The following is a 14,337-nucleotide window of genomic DNA, read 5'->3' on the forward strand; positions in this document are numbered from 1 at the left end:
CAACTTTCAGACCATTTTACAAAAACAAAAGAACTTTTTCTGTTGTTTTAGTCTTGCTTTGTAAAAAGCCACAGAAACGCATGTTGTTCTCTCCAACTGAAACTCAACACTCCCAATTACTTTACCAGCAATTTACCTCCAATCGCTGGATTTTAAGTTAATCCCCTTTGAGTTCTCAGAACATCTACAATGGCAATCGCTTTGCCTATTAGCTGAACAGCCTTTTGGGAGATCTTTCCTGCTTTTCTCTCAAACACTCTCTTTTTTTGGTTATAAAATATTATTAACTTAAAAAGGCGAATGCCGCAAAGACAGTAAGGGATACGCGGCCTGCTCTGAACCAGCAGCAAGGGGCCTAGCGATGAGGGCAGACTAATTTTATTAACTTCAGGGAAACTTCAAAAAGCTTTAGGGCTTTAATGCCAGACAGAGACGACCCCAAAAGTCAGTTTAAGTGCTGCATAAACAAAGGATTAGGGCAAGAAAAAGCTGAAGGCTCCTTGCATTTCTTGTTTATATTGTCATACGACCTAGTGGGAGTGGGAGAGGCCTGCGCCTCGCTGACTTTAATCCCCCATGGTGTACAGTGGCGTTTCAGTTCACTGACCTACATTACGATAATATTGTTTTAAATTTATGGGCAGAGGTGCAGCATCAAACTCACTTAAGGACTTTAAAAAAAAAAGAAAATGGGGGCGGGAGGGGGAGAAATAGTCAGAAGAGAAACATTTTCTGGCCGGTATAGTCTCCCCCTCTTGCTTCGGTGGGATCAGCAGCTTAGAAGGGGATTTCAAGTTCAAAGGGAATGTCTCTGTTACTCTTGTTTTATGGCTCAGACCAGAGGACACAATAGCAACGACTTTATGAAATATCCCTTCCCGCTTGGCTTTTGTGTTTGCAGGAAAAAAGTAAACAGCGCTTTATAACCGTAGGTGAAGGATGCGCAGCGCCAGCACACGGCGCTTCCACTTACACCAAGAAGTTCACTGAAAAATTAACCAGCTCACACTCCCCATCTAAGCAGTACTTACGCTACTGTATATTGTTCATGAAACTGCAGTTAATGTTACACATGTTGGTATTCAGTGCAAACTATAGTATAATCTCAAGGAACAATAACTCTGGGTATTCCCTTTGAGCTGGGATAGGCAGCTATACCACCCAGCCTGGTAAACCACCCTCATTCTTAAGGTAACTTAGAAATTACTGGCATCTGAACACCCTCTCAAACAACCCATCACACACATTTTGAGAGCAATTAGCTCCATGTCTTAATATATCTGTGGAAAAAGAAATAAGGGGATCAGAAGAGAAACACATATGAAGAGACCAAGCAGTTCCAGAATGAGATGGGTAACAAGAAAAGCCCTGAGATAAAGTAAAAGCACTGAATATTCAACAGTAGGAACAGACAGAGGAGCCCTCTCCAATTTAATCTAAAATTATAGAGTTTTAAACAGAAATAAAACGACTTTTTTAAAAAGATAAAAAAGGGTCTGAAGATTATCCTCAGCAAACTGAAAAACGGCCCATTGAAACTAAAGCAGAAAACAACAGGAGGGGAGAAAAAGAACAAAAAGAACCTATGACTAACACTGAAAATACCAAGTATTTTTATTGCTCTTTTGTACTTTAGAAAAAGTACACTTGAGACACCTTCATCATGAGCAGTGACAGCTCATTTATTTCTAGAAAACAGTTTTGAGCACTTTTCATTTCTCTGTCAGAAACGGGAATATTTTGGAGGCTGCAAATTCCTATTCTTTTTTAAAACGTGGCTTCACTCATTGACAAAAATGATGGTACGTGAGGCTGCAAAAGGGTGAAGGAGAAACGAACCCAGATGATGTTCACTGACAATGAGGTTTGCAGCTTTGTGGGTTCTCCAAACACTGTTCTGGCTTTTAGTTTGTCATTGAGAACTAGGGGAACAACTTGGTACAAAGAAAGCATAATTCGGTCGCAACAGCTGTTTCTGCAAGAGCTTACAGCTGCATAAACCACTAAAGCCTCTTCTTTCTGCCATCGCCTCCAGCATGAGAAGCTTTGGTTGTGTGCTGGGCTCTAAACACCTTCTCACCATCCTCCAAGCAAACAAGCTAAACTTCTGCCTTTGAACACCCATCCAGAAGCAAGTTCGTCTCCTTCAGCACTTCATGTCTCATTATCGCTGTTTTAACATAACAAGAAGCCATCACACACATTTCTGCATATCCACTAACTTCGGTTTTTAGAAAAGGTTTGTCCCTTCTCTCCCCAGTTTATGGTTTTTGGATCCAAGAAACACCTTCCTTTCTAAATAAAGCAACGATTGGATTTGAGAATATCTAACAAGCAGCCATAAATACCCTGCCTGAAGCAAATGATGTCAAGGGAGAAGATGGAGCCGACTCTTGATATAGACTCGCGTCCGCTTCTGAAGGCATCCCACAGACAGACAGACATCCTGTGGACGGACAGACAGACATCCCAAGTCTAACAACTCTGCCCAAAGCCCAACAGTCCATCGTCTCTCCTGGATAACAGTTTCTTTATGCTATTTGGTTGTTCACAAGGTTTGTGCTACGCCAGCCTGTGCTACACCGCTGGATATTTCTAACTCAACCCTAAGTGAAGGTGCACGGTAGAGGGATGGTTACGGTTCAACAATACGTAGGTTTAGTTTTACCTTCCTACTTTAAAAACTGCCTAGGAAATTACATTTATATAAAACCCAAGTTATTTAAATTGCAGAATTGGGCACTTAAGAAATGCCAGATGTCCATACAACCTTTCCTGCCCCTCTTTGATATGCCCCACGATATACTCTTTACATGACCACATCCTCAAACATTCCCCAGGAACGCTGCCTTATTGAGTGCACGGGGTAGAGGCACAGGGGAACAGAATTAATGTTGCATAGGCAACTGTAAATCTGGTATTTCCCAACTTTCAAGTGCTTGATTTTGCAACATAAGAAAGATTCTTAATTTCTTTTTGTATCCAATAAATAAAATGGTGTATTGGTTGCCTTGCTGACAAACTGATTCCCCCACAGGTGACTCTTACACAACCTCAGAAAAATCAAGACCAGCTGTCCACACACTTGTAAGACTCAACAGCATGTCTGCATTTTAAATTTAATAATATAAATAATAACCATAGGTGTTACTTAAACCTTGCAAAATTCTGCTACCCAGTCACGTGGAGCAGGCCGTTCTTTTCTTGGTGAGCGAACAAAACGCCAACCTTTTCATATGAGGCAAGCAAGCAGATTCTGCAACTTAGCTGGGCTTTTATGACAAGTTTATTCTATCGTGTTAATCCATATGTTGTGTCAGTCATTAAACATCACCACTCTTTTCCCGGTACTCTTTAACAGGAATGGTATTTGTTTAATGAACACGCAGCCCATGCTTCCCCTTCCCCCACACTAAGCTCCTCAAACCCTTTTACTCAAAAACTAAACTAGAACCAGTAAATAAATGCATCTTTTATATTCCTACTTTACAGCACATTTTAACTGGTGAATGTGCTGTGTGCTTTTATTCACCTGATTGCCTTCATCTCTGTATTATTGCTGTATTTAGCATACCATCAGCAGCCAAGCAGAACCAAACAAACTCATGTTCAGACTTCAAAGCAGGGAAAATATCAATTGTGGCGTCTGCACGTTTACAGTAGCTGGGGTGACATCCAGCACTTGTCCCAGGTTCTACAGACACAGCCCTGCTCACCACGGGCAGCTCCCAAACACCTTCTGTTTGGTCTCATTACTCACTTTGTGTCCATTTAGTCTGTATTTGTCACCCAGAAAGCGCCATTGCGTTCATGCCGTGTTTTACTTGCTGTCCTGCTGGAACTACAGTGCCGCTATATGAAAATAGCATATGAAACAATAGCGCAAGCCAACAAAACATCCTTTATCTAGGAATAAGTTATGTAGAAGAATCTAACTATCCGAACAGGTAAGGTATTTATTTCTCTCTGTTCCTAGTAGCACCACAACCGTGCAACAGAAAACTCAAGGTACAGCGCAGACATAACTCTGCAAAATGAATTCTGGTATTGCTGATATCTGGAAAGGATTCAGTGGGAATAAAAGCACCAGTGTTGCTCACACACAATCCACAACTCAATAACCTTTCCAGACAGGAATATTCTGGCCGTCCCATATGAACTCACCACCTCCCCGAGCAAAGAAAATCTCCCCAGAAGTCCAACTCAACCACAGTGGATGTTCCTGTTTTCTCATGGGCAAGTTCATCTTCCCTCCTTCAGCACTTCAGTTAAATATGTGGTTGAGCTACTACAAACTTGACCCAAAGTCTGGAAACTAAATGTTGGCGTTTTCACTCATAAAAAGCCATAAGGAACCAAAAGACAAAATATGGCTGATAAACATTACAATAAAAAAAAGTCATTTTCACAACTGCTGCTTTTGAAAGCATCAAACTCCCTAAAGGATGCTCTGGGTCATTGCTGCTCATCAACTAATTGAAATACTATTCCCTCAGGCTTCCCACAGTTACTCGCTAGTGCTGATCTCCACAATATCTCATCCTTCTCCTGAAAGGCCACAAGGACCTGTTGAGCAATGGTGCCAAAAACTTTCCATTTGAACACCCAGGTTGAACACCCAGGTAACGCGCCTGCTCTTGTTCTCCTACTGTAAGAGGAAAACAGAGTTTTAAAAGACGCTGCAAGATAAGCTTTTCCTCTTCCATTCAGGCTTCAGAAGAGATGCTCTGATAAGAGTCTTGATAACTTGCCCTGCTTTCACACCTTGCTCATGCAACAATACTTGTCTCCTTGGGGACACTTGGATCGCACTAGTACTCAAACAATTATAATCAAGCAGCAAGGGATTCTTCCATCCTCCAGAAGCCAAACGTGCTCTGTGACGGCCTCAGTCCCCATGAGAACCAGTTCAATAAGAAAACTCATCATCCAGCAACCCACCCAACTTGGGAACAGGGGCTATGACTGAAACTACACCATCCCAGGGCTGTGACACACCGAACTCCCGAAGAAACAAGCACAACGTGATAACCACCGAATAAGCAAAGCCTAAGAGCAAGGTAAATAATGAGAAAAACACATTTAAAAGTTTGAAATACAGAGAAAATTCATTCTTCTGAGTGTCAGAGGAACACGGAGAAAGCATCTTTAGGAAGGACAAGCCCATTCTCGTAGGAAAACATTCCGCTGTGCTTAAAATGGGAAACAATCACAGTTGAGACACGCGGATATTTTTTCACTACACAAGTCTGAAAGTGCAGAAGGTGCAACTTGTGCCATGAGAGCACGGCGGAGTTTTCCTTCTCCTTTTGTTTCAGCCACAGAGCTACTGATTTACGAGCATCCTTGACAATAGGACCCTGTGACGACCATCCCAAGATAAATCCTGCTTGTCCAAACACTTTCAAAACAGGCAGAACATCTGAGTCACGCAGGAAGGAATGATGCGCTTCTACGGTCTGAAAGTTACTGCACTCAACCTGCATGTCCACAAAAGCCTAAGAGCAAATAATGTGACAAATATAAAGGATTTATCCCAGGAACTGACTACCAGCTTTGTGAGTCAGACTGGAATTCATGTGCAATGCTGCATAAAGGTAAAATTCAGAGAGGAAGATATTTCGGAGATGGTGTGAGGATTAATAAGAGTCTCTCTGCCCACAAACAAAGAGCTGACTGGTGAGCAGCACAAAATCAAAGACAACAGTTGCTCTTTATCTCTATAATTTGCTTGTCCCCCGCTCTAGGGGCTGCTGACCCATCGCCGTTCAGCAAACCCACATTCGTATCCACCACGCACCAATTCGGAGGGATAAACTCTCTCCGCAGTGCCTCGTCTGCCCGTTTTTCACCAGGACTCCCACACTGTACTCCTTCAAGCGATGCTGCTGTTCACAATAACACTCTCAGCCCTGCTTTTACCTTTTTATCAGTGTAAGTCACTTGTTGCCAGCCAAGCGCGTTTTCCTACCCCAAGAACATTTGTCAGGCAGCCAAGGCTTTGCAAAAACAAAGCAACAGCCTCTGCCTCCACGCAACCACACCAAAAGATGCTTGTGACAGAAACTTCCTTCCACTGAACTTTCTCTCCTGTCTCGAGTCCTTTCTGCAAGAGAAAACTAGAGCTGTATTTCACATCATTTTTAAATCAAGTTAAGCAAATATAAACCTTTGCCAGCGCCCTCCTGGTTCTGTGGGAATGGCAGATCTTGATTTTCCTTAAAACTAACCCCCTAAAGGCTTGAACCCCCAACCAAATCCGGTCTAAAGCCTAACAGGTAAATCCATACGCTCCCTCAACAGTTCAAAGACATGATATAAAATCCTCACCCCAGTTTGAATCGGGCAACTTTTTCATAACCGAGGGGCAATCCCAGCACAGACCCCAAAACATCCTGGTTAAAAGCAACTTCCCTAACAGCACCAGCTTAACCAAGAAGAGCAGATAGTAAATGTTTTAAAGTCAAATTTCTCATATACTAGAGTAATACATCAATAAAAAGAACAATAACCAGCAGCTAAATAAGCAAGGATATGAAAAGGAAAAGGGAAATTTAAGGATCCTGGTGGACAACAGCACTAAGGCTCCAATTCTTTCTCTCCCAGAGCTTCACTCAAGCCTTGGCATTAAGGATGAAGATACCAAAGGGAAATGGTGAGCGATACAAAAGTACAAGAGCACTCAAATTTTTGTGGGAAATTTACCATTGCTGAGTAGACAAGAAAAACCAGGAAGCTTGGGTACGACTTTCCACTAAAATCTACTAATTCAAGACTGTTCGCTACAGTATGTATGATTTTTTTTTACCATTTTAAAATATGGTGTTTACCCAGTTCATAGATTCAATTTCTACGTGAAACAGTATAAATGTCACACTTGCTCCTAGAGAGCCAAAAAGTCTTTGAGAACAAATGTTCTTCTTTTATTAGAAAAATAAACCTTAATATCCAGTGGGGTGCTGCGCACAAGGGGCACAGAAGTACCGTGATGCTGCAACGTCACGACATTACAATTCCTACTATTCCATCATTAATCAGAATAGGCACAAAAAGCCAACCCATAAACACCTGATTTGTCCTGGGTAAAGTGGGAGTTAAACCACAGGGAATTTATTTCAATTCCAGCAGCAAGCTGAGGGGTTGGGAGAGCCCATATCAGATGGGCTGCGATGTTTTACAGGCGGGTACCATTGAATTCCACCACATCCCAGGTCTGAGAGCGTGCCGAACCAGGACAGCGGTTCCGCGCCCGTCTCCCCCTCTCCCAACCTTCGAGCAAACCACAAAGCTGCTTTTCCTCAGCAGTTGTCTCCAGAGGAAAAGTTTCACTTCTCCTGAAGGTACCATGTATTTTTTAATTATTACTACTTCTTATGCGTCCCCAGGGACGGTGAGGAGGGGGAGCTTCCTTGTTCAACACAGAAAGGCATTTTCCTGTCGCGGTGCCAAGCACAGACACCCTAAGCCCAGCGATCCTAATCTCCAGCCATCCATCAGCAGCAGGGTGGGACCAGCTGATTCACATTTTCTATTAGCTGGCCACTTTGTGCTAAAATAAGTCACCGTTCCACCCCATTGTTCCTGCTGCTCTGGGCTCTGCAAAGCACAGACTTCATAGGAGGTACCTCAATTAGCGCTGTAATCTACTCCCAGAGGGCACAACCCTCTTGCCACCGACTCTCCCAAGTCTCCGTGTGCCTCCATGATTTTACACCACTGGATTTTCTTACCGCGTTTGCTCCGCTATCCCTTTGGAAAACCAGCATGGAAAAAGCCAGTTTGGAATATCCATGATATCACAGGAGGCAGAATCTGAGAAAAACCTGCCCTGCAGACAGTCTATTCAATGGTAACTGTTCATTCGCAAGCAATTAGCAATAATACCAAAAGTGATCAAGGCTCACACACAGGACACACCGTGGGACACATGAAGACAGCATAACATGATAAAAACACCCAGCTTTGTAGTTTAAAAGGCAGGGGAAGAAATCAAAACACTTCACATAATAAATGACTGTTTGCCAAATACTAAATAACCCATATTCACTGGTTCTTTACTGGGCCAGACAAGAAAACATACGTAACTTGATTAACATTTTCCACTATTTACACAGTAAAATCAATAGCAGAATAAGTAAACTGGCAAAGGACTTGAAAATAACACTAAATATAAATAATTAAAAATGTATGAGTGACGCTAAGAGCAAACTGTGTTATCCCAGTCGGACCACTCGCACAACTGGTGCTCCGCATGTTTCCAACTCCCATGGACCAGTGCCGTGTGTTGGGAGCAAAAATGGAGAACAACAGACATAGCAATGTAATAATACCAACTGCTATAGACAGTGTATCCATCCACACTGAAGGGATGGTACAAAAACAAGCTAATTAAGTTTTATTGTGGATGTTAACTCCTCCAGAATCACCTTTATTTTCTGCCACAAGGAGGAGGGTCAATACATACACTACAAACTAACACCAGTACAACATGGAAACAACACACACGAATCAAAGCTCCAAGTTCTCCATTTCATGAGTTTGATCCCAACTTCGAATTCTACAGCACTGTAAAGCATCTTGTGGGAGATCCGTTTTGCCTACTAAAACGTGTTCATAATTAAACCCCTTATGTAATATAATGTAAAAACGCATAAAATAATTAATAGTATTCTCTGTGTTATTTACTTTATGTTCCTATTTGTATTTACGCTGTCTCTGCATTTCCAACGTGCTGCAGAGTAACTGTGCAATACGTGTCAATGGAAAGCTGGGAGTTGTGTCAAGTGGGAACAGATGAGCCACTTGGGAAGGTGAGCAAACAAAACCAGTTTGCAGCAAGAACAGTTGCTACACATCAAAAACATAGGTGGAAACCACTCAATGCCGCACTGAACTGAATAAACTGGTCACTTCTAAGCAGAGATTTCTGCGCGCAAACAGACGAGATGTAATACATTAGGTATACAAACGTAAGAAAAATATGTATAAAGACTCTAGAACGTAACAGTGACAATAGCCCACCTATAAACGTACTTAACGCAGAATAAATATTTCCTTTTCCCTCCTATAACAAAGAGACACCTTACCCTTTCCACTTGGCCTTCTTTGTGCTTCAGTTTGTACACCTTCAGCTTGGGAAGGAAAGTCTCCGCGTAGTTCTTGTCCTCCATGCCCTGGAGCAGCACCCCATGGAACGCCAGCCTGCAGGTGTTGGCGTGGATATCGGTGTCCAGCTTGGAGCCGATCACAAGGCACAGCTTGGGACAAGTGACGGGTTTTTCAAACTCCAGCAACGCCCACTGTTGTCTTGGGAGCTGGACTTCTCCTGCCTGCTCCTTTTCCTTGTCCTCCTTCGAAGAATTTGAGTCCTTGGACAAATATTCCTCTTGATAAAGATAATCTTTGTCAAAATCAAAAGCGTTTTCTTGAATTTCTTCATTGAAGTCAGCAGGGGCTGGACTGAAAAACATCACTCTGCCCATAACTGTTTCGTGACCAACTGTGATGTGGAACTTGGCCTTAGTCTGAAGAGCTCCTCGATAATACTGGATTTTCTTCAGGGAAATGATGGCAGCGTGGATGGTGTGAAGCGACTCTGGGGTGCAAATGAGGCCTCGTTCGAGCAGTTTGGGATCAAACTGGGTTACGCAGATACCCACTCTGTCACCCTGCATAGCGTAAGTCACAGGAGTATGGAACATCTGCATGGACTTGACTTTCTTTGTCACCTAATGATGAAAAAGCAAGGAAAAAAAGTGATTAATTACACGAGTGCATCACAAGCACAAAGCCGCATCTCACACCCTGCTCTCTTGTGAAGATGACCTAGAAGAGTCCGCAATCCAAAAAGCAGCAAGCGAACAGACTGAGAACACACCCCACCATTTACAATTCCCACACCTTTGAGTTTTAGACTCTTGGTTCCTGACTAATTCTCTTTCAGACAACAGTATCCTAATTATAAACCACCCCAAAAATTTACAGCATCATGCAAAATAAAGCTTTTCCAAGCCAAGCCAAGCAGATCATCCGTGCTGCCCCCTGTTATCTCATGGGAGAGCAGCCTCCCCCCGCCATGCTCACCCAATGTAGCTGGGTCTGCTATCAGACAGCTCTGTTTGTCCTCACACGTGTGAAGGGAAAGATCCCACATTCCTGAACATACTGAAAAATCAGTGCTTTGTGCTGATGTACCCAGTACCTTGCAGGCGATTTAATCTGCCTATCTAAACAGGTTTTCCCCTTATATTCAAGGTATCTACTAATGCATCTAAAGTTCCCATAACATACACAAGGAAGGAAGAAAAGCAAATTAGAAGAACGCATTCAAGACCGTTCTTTTTTTCCTGCGTGTTCTCAGTACCGGAATCAACTCTCCAAGGATCGTGCACAGCACCGCGTCTTAACCGACCATAAACTCTTCCAAAAGCACAAGCTACGCAGGAATTAGAACGTGACCAGAAGAGCGCTACGAGTGCACTTGGGCAACGGGGGGCGGGTTAGATCACACGAGAACCCAGTGGGGACTGCATCTCCCTCCAAAAGGTCAGACATGGAACCAGCGGAGAAGCGAATCAGGAGCCGATTTGCGCCCACTGGGTCAAGTAACAGGAGCCAGAGCAGCTTTAAATCACCAGCGTCCCATTTGCCGGGCAGACCGCGAGCAGCAGCCCAGTATTTCATCCCTTTTCACTGACCCCGACTGACAGAGACATTCATCTCTATTTTAAAATAACCCAAACGTAGGGTTTTTCTTCAAGAGACTGAAGCACATAACTAAAATTCATCTTTGTTTTGTCTGGCACCCAAAACGACGCAACTGGCCCCCAGTGTTAATTTGTTTCCCTGGGTAAGGGATCCCCACAAGTTACAGCCCTAAACTTTCACCCATTTTCTTTAACTTGACAGCACTAGAAATTTCAAGTAGGGAGTTGGGGCCGGATCATCTACCAAAAGAACGCCCGTTAAATAATATTGAGCATTCTGTCCCATGCAATAGGAATTCCTAATCAAGACCAGCTCCCACCAATATTTTAGTCATTTCTTTGCATTTATTTCGAGCACCCAATTTTTGTCCTCCAAATGCTGGCTGTAAAACGACTTCTATCTCGCCCACGAAAACAGAGCGAGGCCCATTTTAGTAATGCACTAAACGGAGACACATTTTCTTCTTATTTTGAGGAATTAGACATTTAGACACAGAAAGAAATCGAACAACATTGAGTGCAATTTTAAAGAGACAGACTTCATCGCACACAAACCATGTAGGTAAACGCGGATAACTTGGACGCCATTATAAAACTTGCTACAAACTTTGCAAAGAAATTCACCCACATTTTGTCTTTAATAATGGCGCAGGGGAACTGATTCTATCTCGCCATATAAATCAAGAGGCAACGTGTCGAAACCTTACATCATTCGCAAATGGATTTGCTTCACTTTTTCAATTCTATTTGTATAATCTCGTTAGTGTTCCTAAAGCCTTATGTAAAGGGCTATAAAAACGGTGAGAAAGAAGAAGTTTGTGTTCAAATGCAGAATATGAAAAATGCAAAACCCAAACAGTTCAGCCCTGTTATTCACAGACCAAAGGAAAAGGCCACTAGGATTTTCAAAGCAGTTTAGTCCGGACTAATAGAAAACAGGATACAGAAAGAGCCCACTAATGACTTTTTCTCCGATATGTCAGAGCTCCTTTTTCTTTATTTATCCAACTTCCATTAAGTTATCAACCATATGCCATCGCTCAGAGCTTCTCCAGATAAAAACCCAGCCACCCTGCTGGCTCCCAATGCTGGGAGCGCATCTTTCCGATCGGGAAGATACAGCAACCAAACTTCCCTGTAATACTGAGGAGAAACCGCAAAGCTGGAATAAATAGTCTCAATAATCTATCAAAGGAAATACCGATGATAAATGCAGGAATTATAAAAGGAGTATTATATACATATTACAAAAAGACTACCCTGGAAATAGAGGGGACTCAAACCAGTTTAAAATAAAGGTCTCACCTCAGAGCTGAGCTGCAAAGAGCCGCATCTTTAAGTTGCATTCAAGGAGGACGAAGAAAACGTGATTTCAGCCCCGAGGTTTAGAAACACCCCAAGAGCAAACCTGCCTGAACCAGCACCCAAACAAAACCACCCTGAGACGCACAAACTGACCGCAAACTGCGCCAAAGCACCAAATACAAGAAACATCTTAACATCCTCCAGTCAAAGTGGTGCCCTTCTACTAGAGGGGACCAAACTCAGGCCCAACTGCAGGACCACAGTGCAGCCCAGATGGGCTTCGGAAACCAGGACTCCTTTCCTCCCTGTTATTCTACTACAAAGCCAAAAACCAAGAACAAGGTATCTCATCTTCCTGCTTCCAGCACCACCTCTTGGTGATCAGTAGATGTCAAGCGACACCACGAAAAAACTGCAGCCCACTCATCTGAAAGTCTACCACCAGTTTTAGTTTTCAACCAACCCACGCCTAAGCACATATACTGAGACAAAGCAAAGCTCTAATTCAGATACAAGAGTGCTCTTACACGTAAGCAGATCTTTTCATAAACTATCTTCTACACATGCAGCATGTTGAATTCTTTGCTATATGAGGGATGATGATTCACAAGCAAAACTGTCTCCTATGGATGAGTGTTTAGTGAAGCCAGCAAACCACTGGTGCTTAAAGGCATTCAAAGGAGCCCTTGGCACAAGACGGCAACAATGAGCGCTAAGAAATCATGAGCCAATCCTCCACCCACATCCTCCATCCAAATAACAAAATCTTTTAGTTTAAAAATTCATATATGGTATATTTTCTTAATTCTCCAACATGCCTTTGCACTTCATAGAATCTTTTTGGTTGGAAGAGATCCTTAAGATCAAGTCCAACCATAACCTAAATCTAGCACTAAGCCACATCCTTCAGAGTCTCATCTACGTGCCTTTTGAACACCTCCAGGATTGGCGACTCCACGTCACATCTCAATGAACAGCGAGAAATGTTGGTTCCAGTTCTTCCACCAGGATTTCAGAACAGCGTCCAATGGAGGCAAGACCAGAGCTGTCAATAGCACGTTGTTGAACAGGAGCCACACGACAAAAACCACCCATAGCACAGGTTGTGGAAACCCATCTCTCCTCAGGCAACATCACAACAGCACCCAGGACCAACTACAAAGAGTAGAAGCCTCTAAGAGTCAGAAATAATTCCAAGTTTGTGGGTGCCACCAACGTCAAGCGGCTGAGTAACGATTTTCTGAAAGCTCTTGAATATTTCTAGAATCTATTATTTGTCCATGGCATCACACAGTGATCTATTTCACATAAAAGTTAAGTTAAAGAATCATTTTAAATGTTGTTTATAAGGCCCTTCACTATATGACCACTGTGGTGCCCATGTAATGCCACACACGTTCTATCAGATTTTATTCAATATATTCATCCTCCTGATAAAATAACACCATGGCCTGAAGAGCCTGCACTGCACCACTGGAACAAAGTAACATAAAAGGGGATATTATAAAATCCCTTTAGCTTATTTCCTTTCACAGCACCTAAAATATGGTTCTGCACCCAATAAATAAAGCAGCAGGTCAACGATCTTACTCTCACGCTGCTCTGTTTTAACACTGTAATATTTAAATTACGTGCGTGCTATACTCATGCACACAATCACAAATCAAAAATTAGCAAGTGTTAAAATTAAGAGTTTGCACATAAAGTTAAGTGACCTTCTGTGTCTGCACATCCTCCTTTAGCCTTTACACATATAACTGTATTTTTCAACAGAACCTAACCCATCCCATGTTCTGTCTGGACAATGTTCACTGAATGACAAAACTATCCTCTACTTGTTTTATTCTTGTGACTGAACTGACTTGAATTCACTATTTACTGTAAACCCTCACATGGCCACTGCATTGCTTGTCTGCTTAGTGCAGGATTTATTTGGTGAACTCCAGTAATCTCATCACCCTTGTGACATAACATGGAATCACACCTCACTGCAGATGAGAAACTCAACTGCATCCTTCGTCACAATCCAAATTCTCCAGAAGGACACAGTGTTCACCTGTTGAAAACAAAAGGCTGATTTTCCAAAATATTTATCATAGAATCGTAAAATCATCGAATCATTTGGTTGGAAAAAGACCCTCAAGACCGAGTCCAACCGTCAACCCAACACTGTCACTAAACCACATCCTTCAGAACCTCATCTATCATTTCACAGCGATTTCCTCCTTCACAGCAGAGTTTCCAATAGCCTCAACCACTTCAGCCAGTTTCCAACTCACACCAAAATCCCCCAAATCCAACCCAAACCTCAACTTCCACACGAGGA

General features: G+C 42.6%; 1 protein-coding gene across 1 annotated transcript in view; it reads right to left on the minus strand.

Annotated features, from left to right (window-relative positions):
* The window catches only part of EEFSEC (eukaryotic elongation factor, selenocysteine-tRNA specific), a 100,385-nt gene that overhangs the window by 35,220 nt on the left and 50,828 nt on the right, over positions 1 to 14,337 (minus strand). The window contains exon 5 of the mRNA XM_065845988.2: positions 9,087 to 9,728. Within this exon, the coding sequence (XP_065702060.1) occupies positions 9,087 to 9,728 (642 nt within the window). The remainder of the gene's footprint in view (positions 1 to 9,086; positions 9,729 to 14,337) is intronic.

This window comes from Patagioenas fasciata, chromosome 10 (genome assembly GCF_037038585.1).
Source record: "Patagioenas fasciata isolate bPatFas1 chromosome 10, bPatFas1.hap1, whole genome shotgun sequence".
Taxonomy (NCBI): Eukaryota; Metazoa; Chordata; class Aves; order Columbiformes; family Columbidae; genus Patagioenas; species Patagioenas fasciata.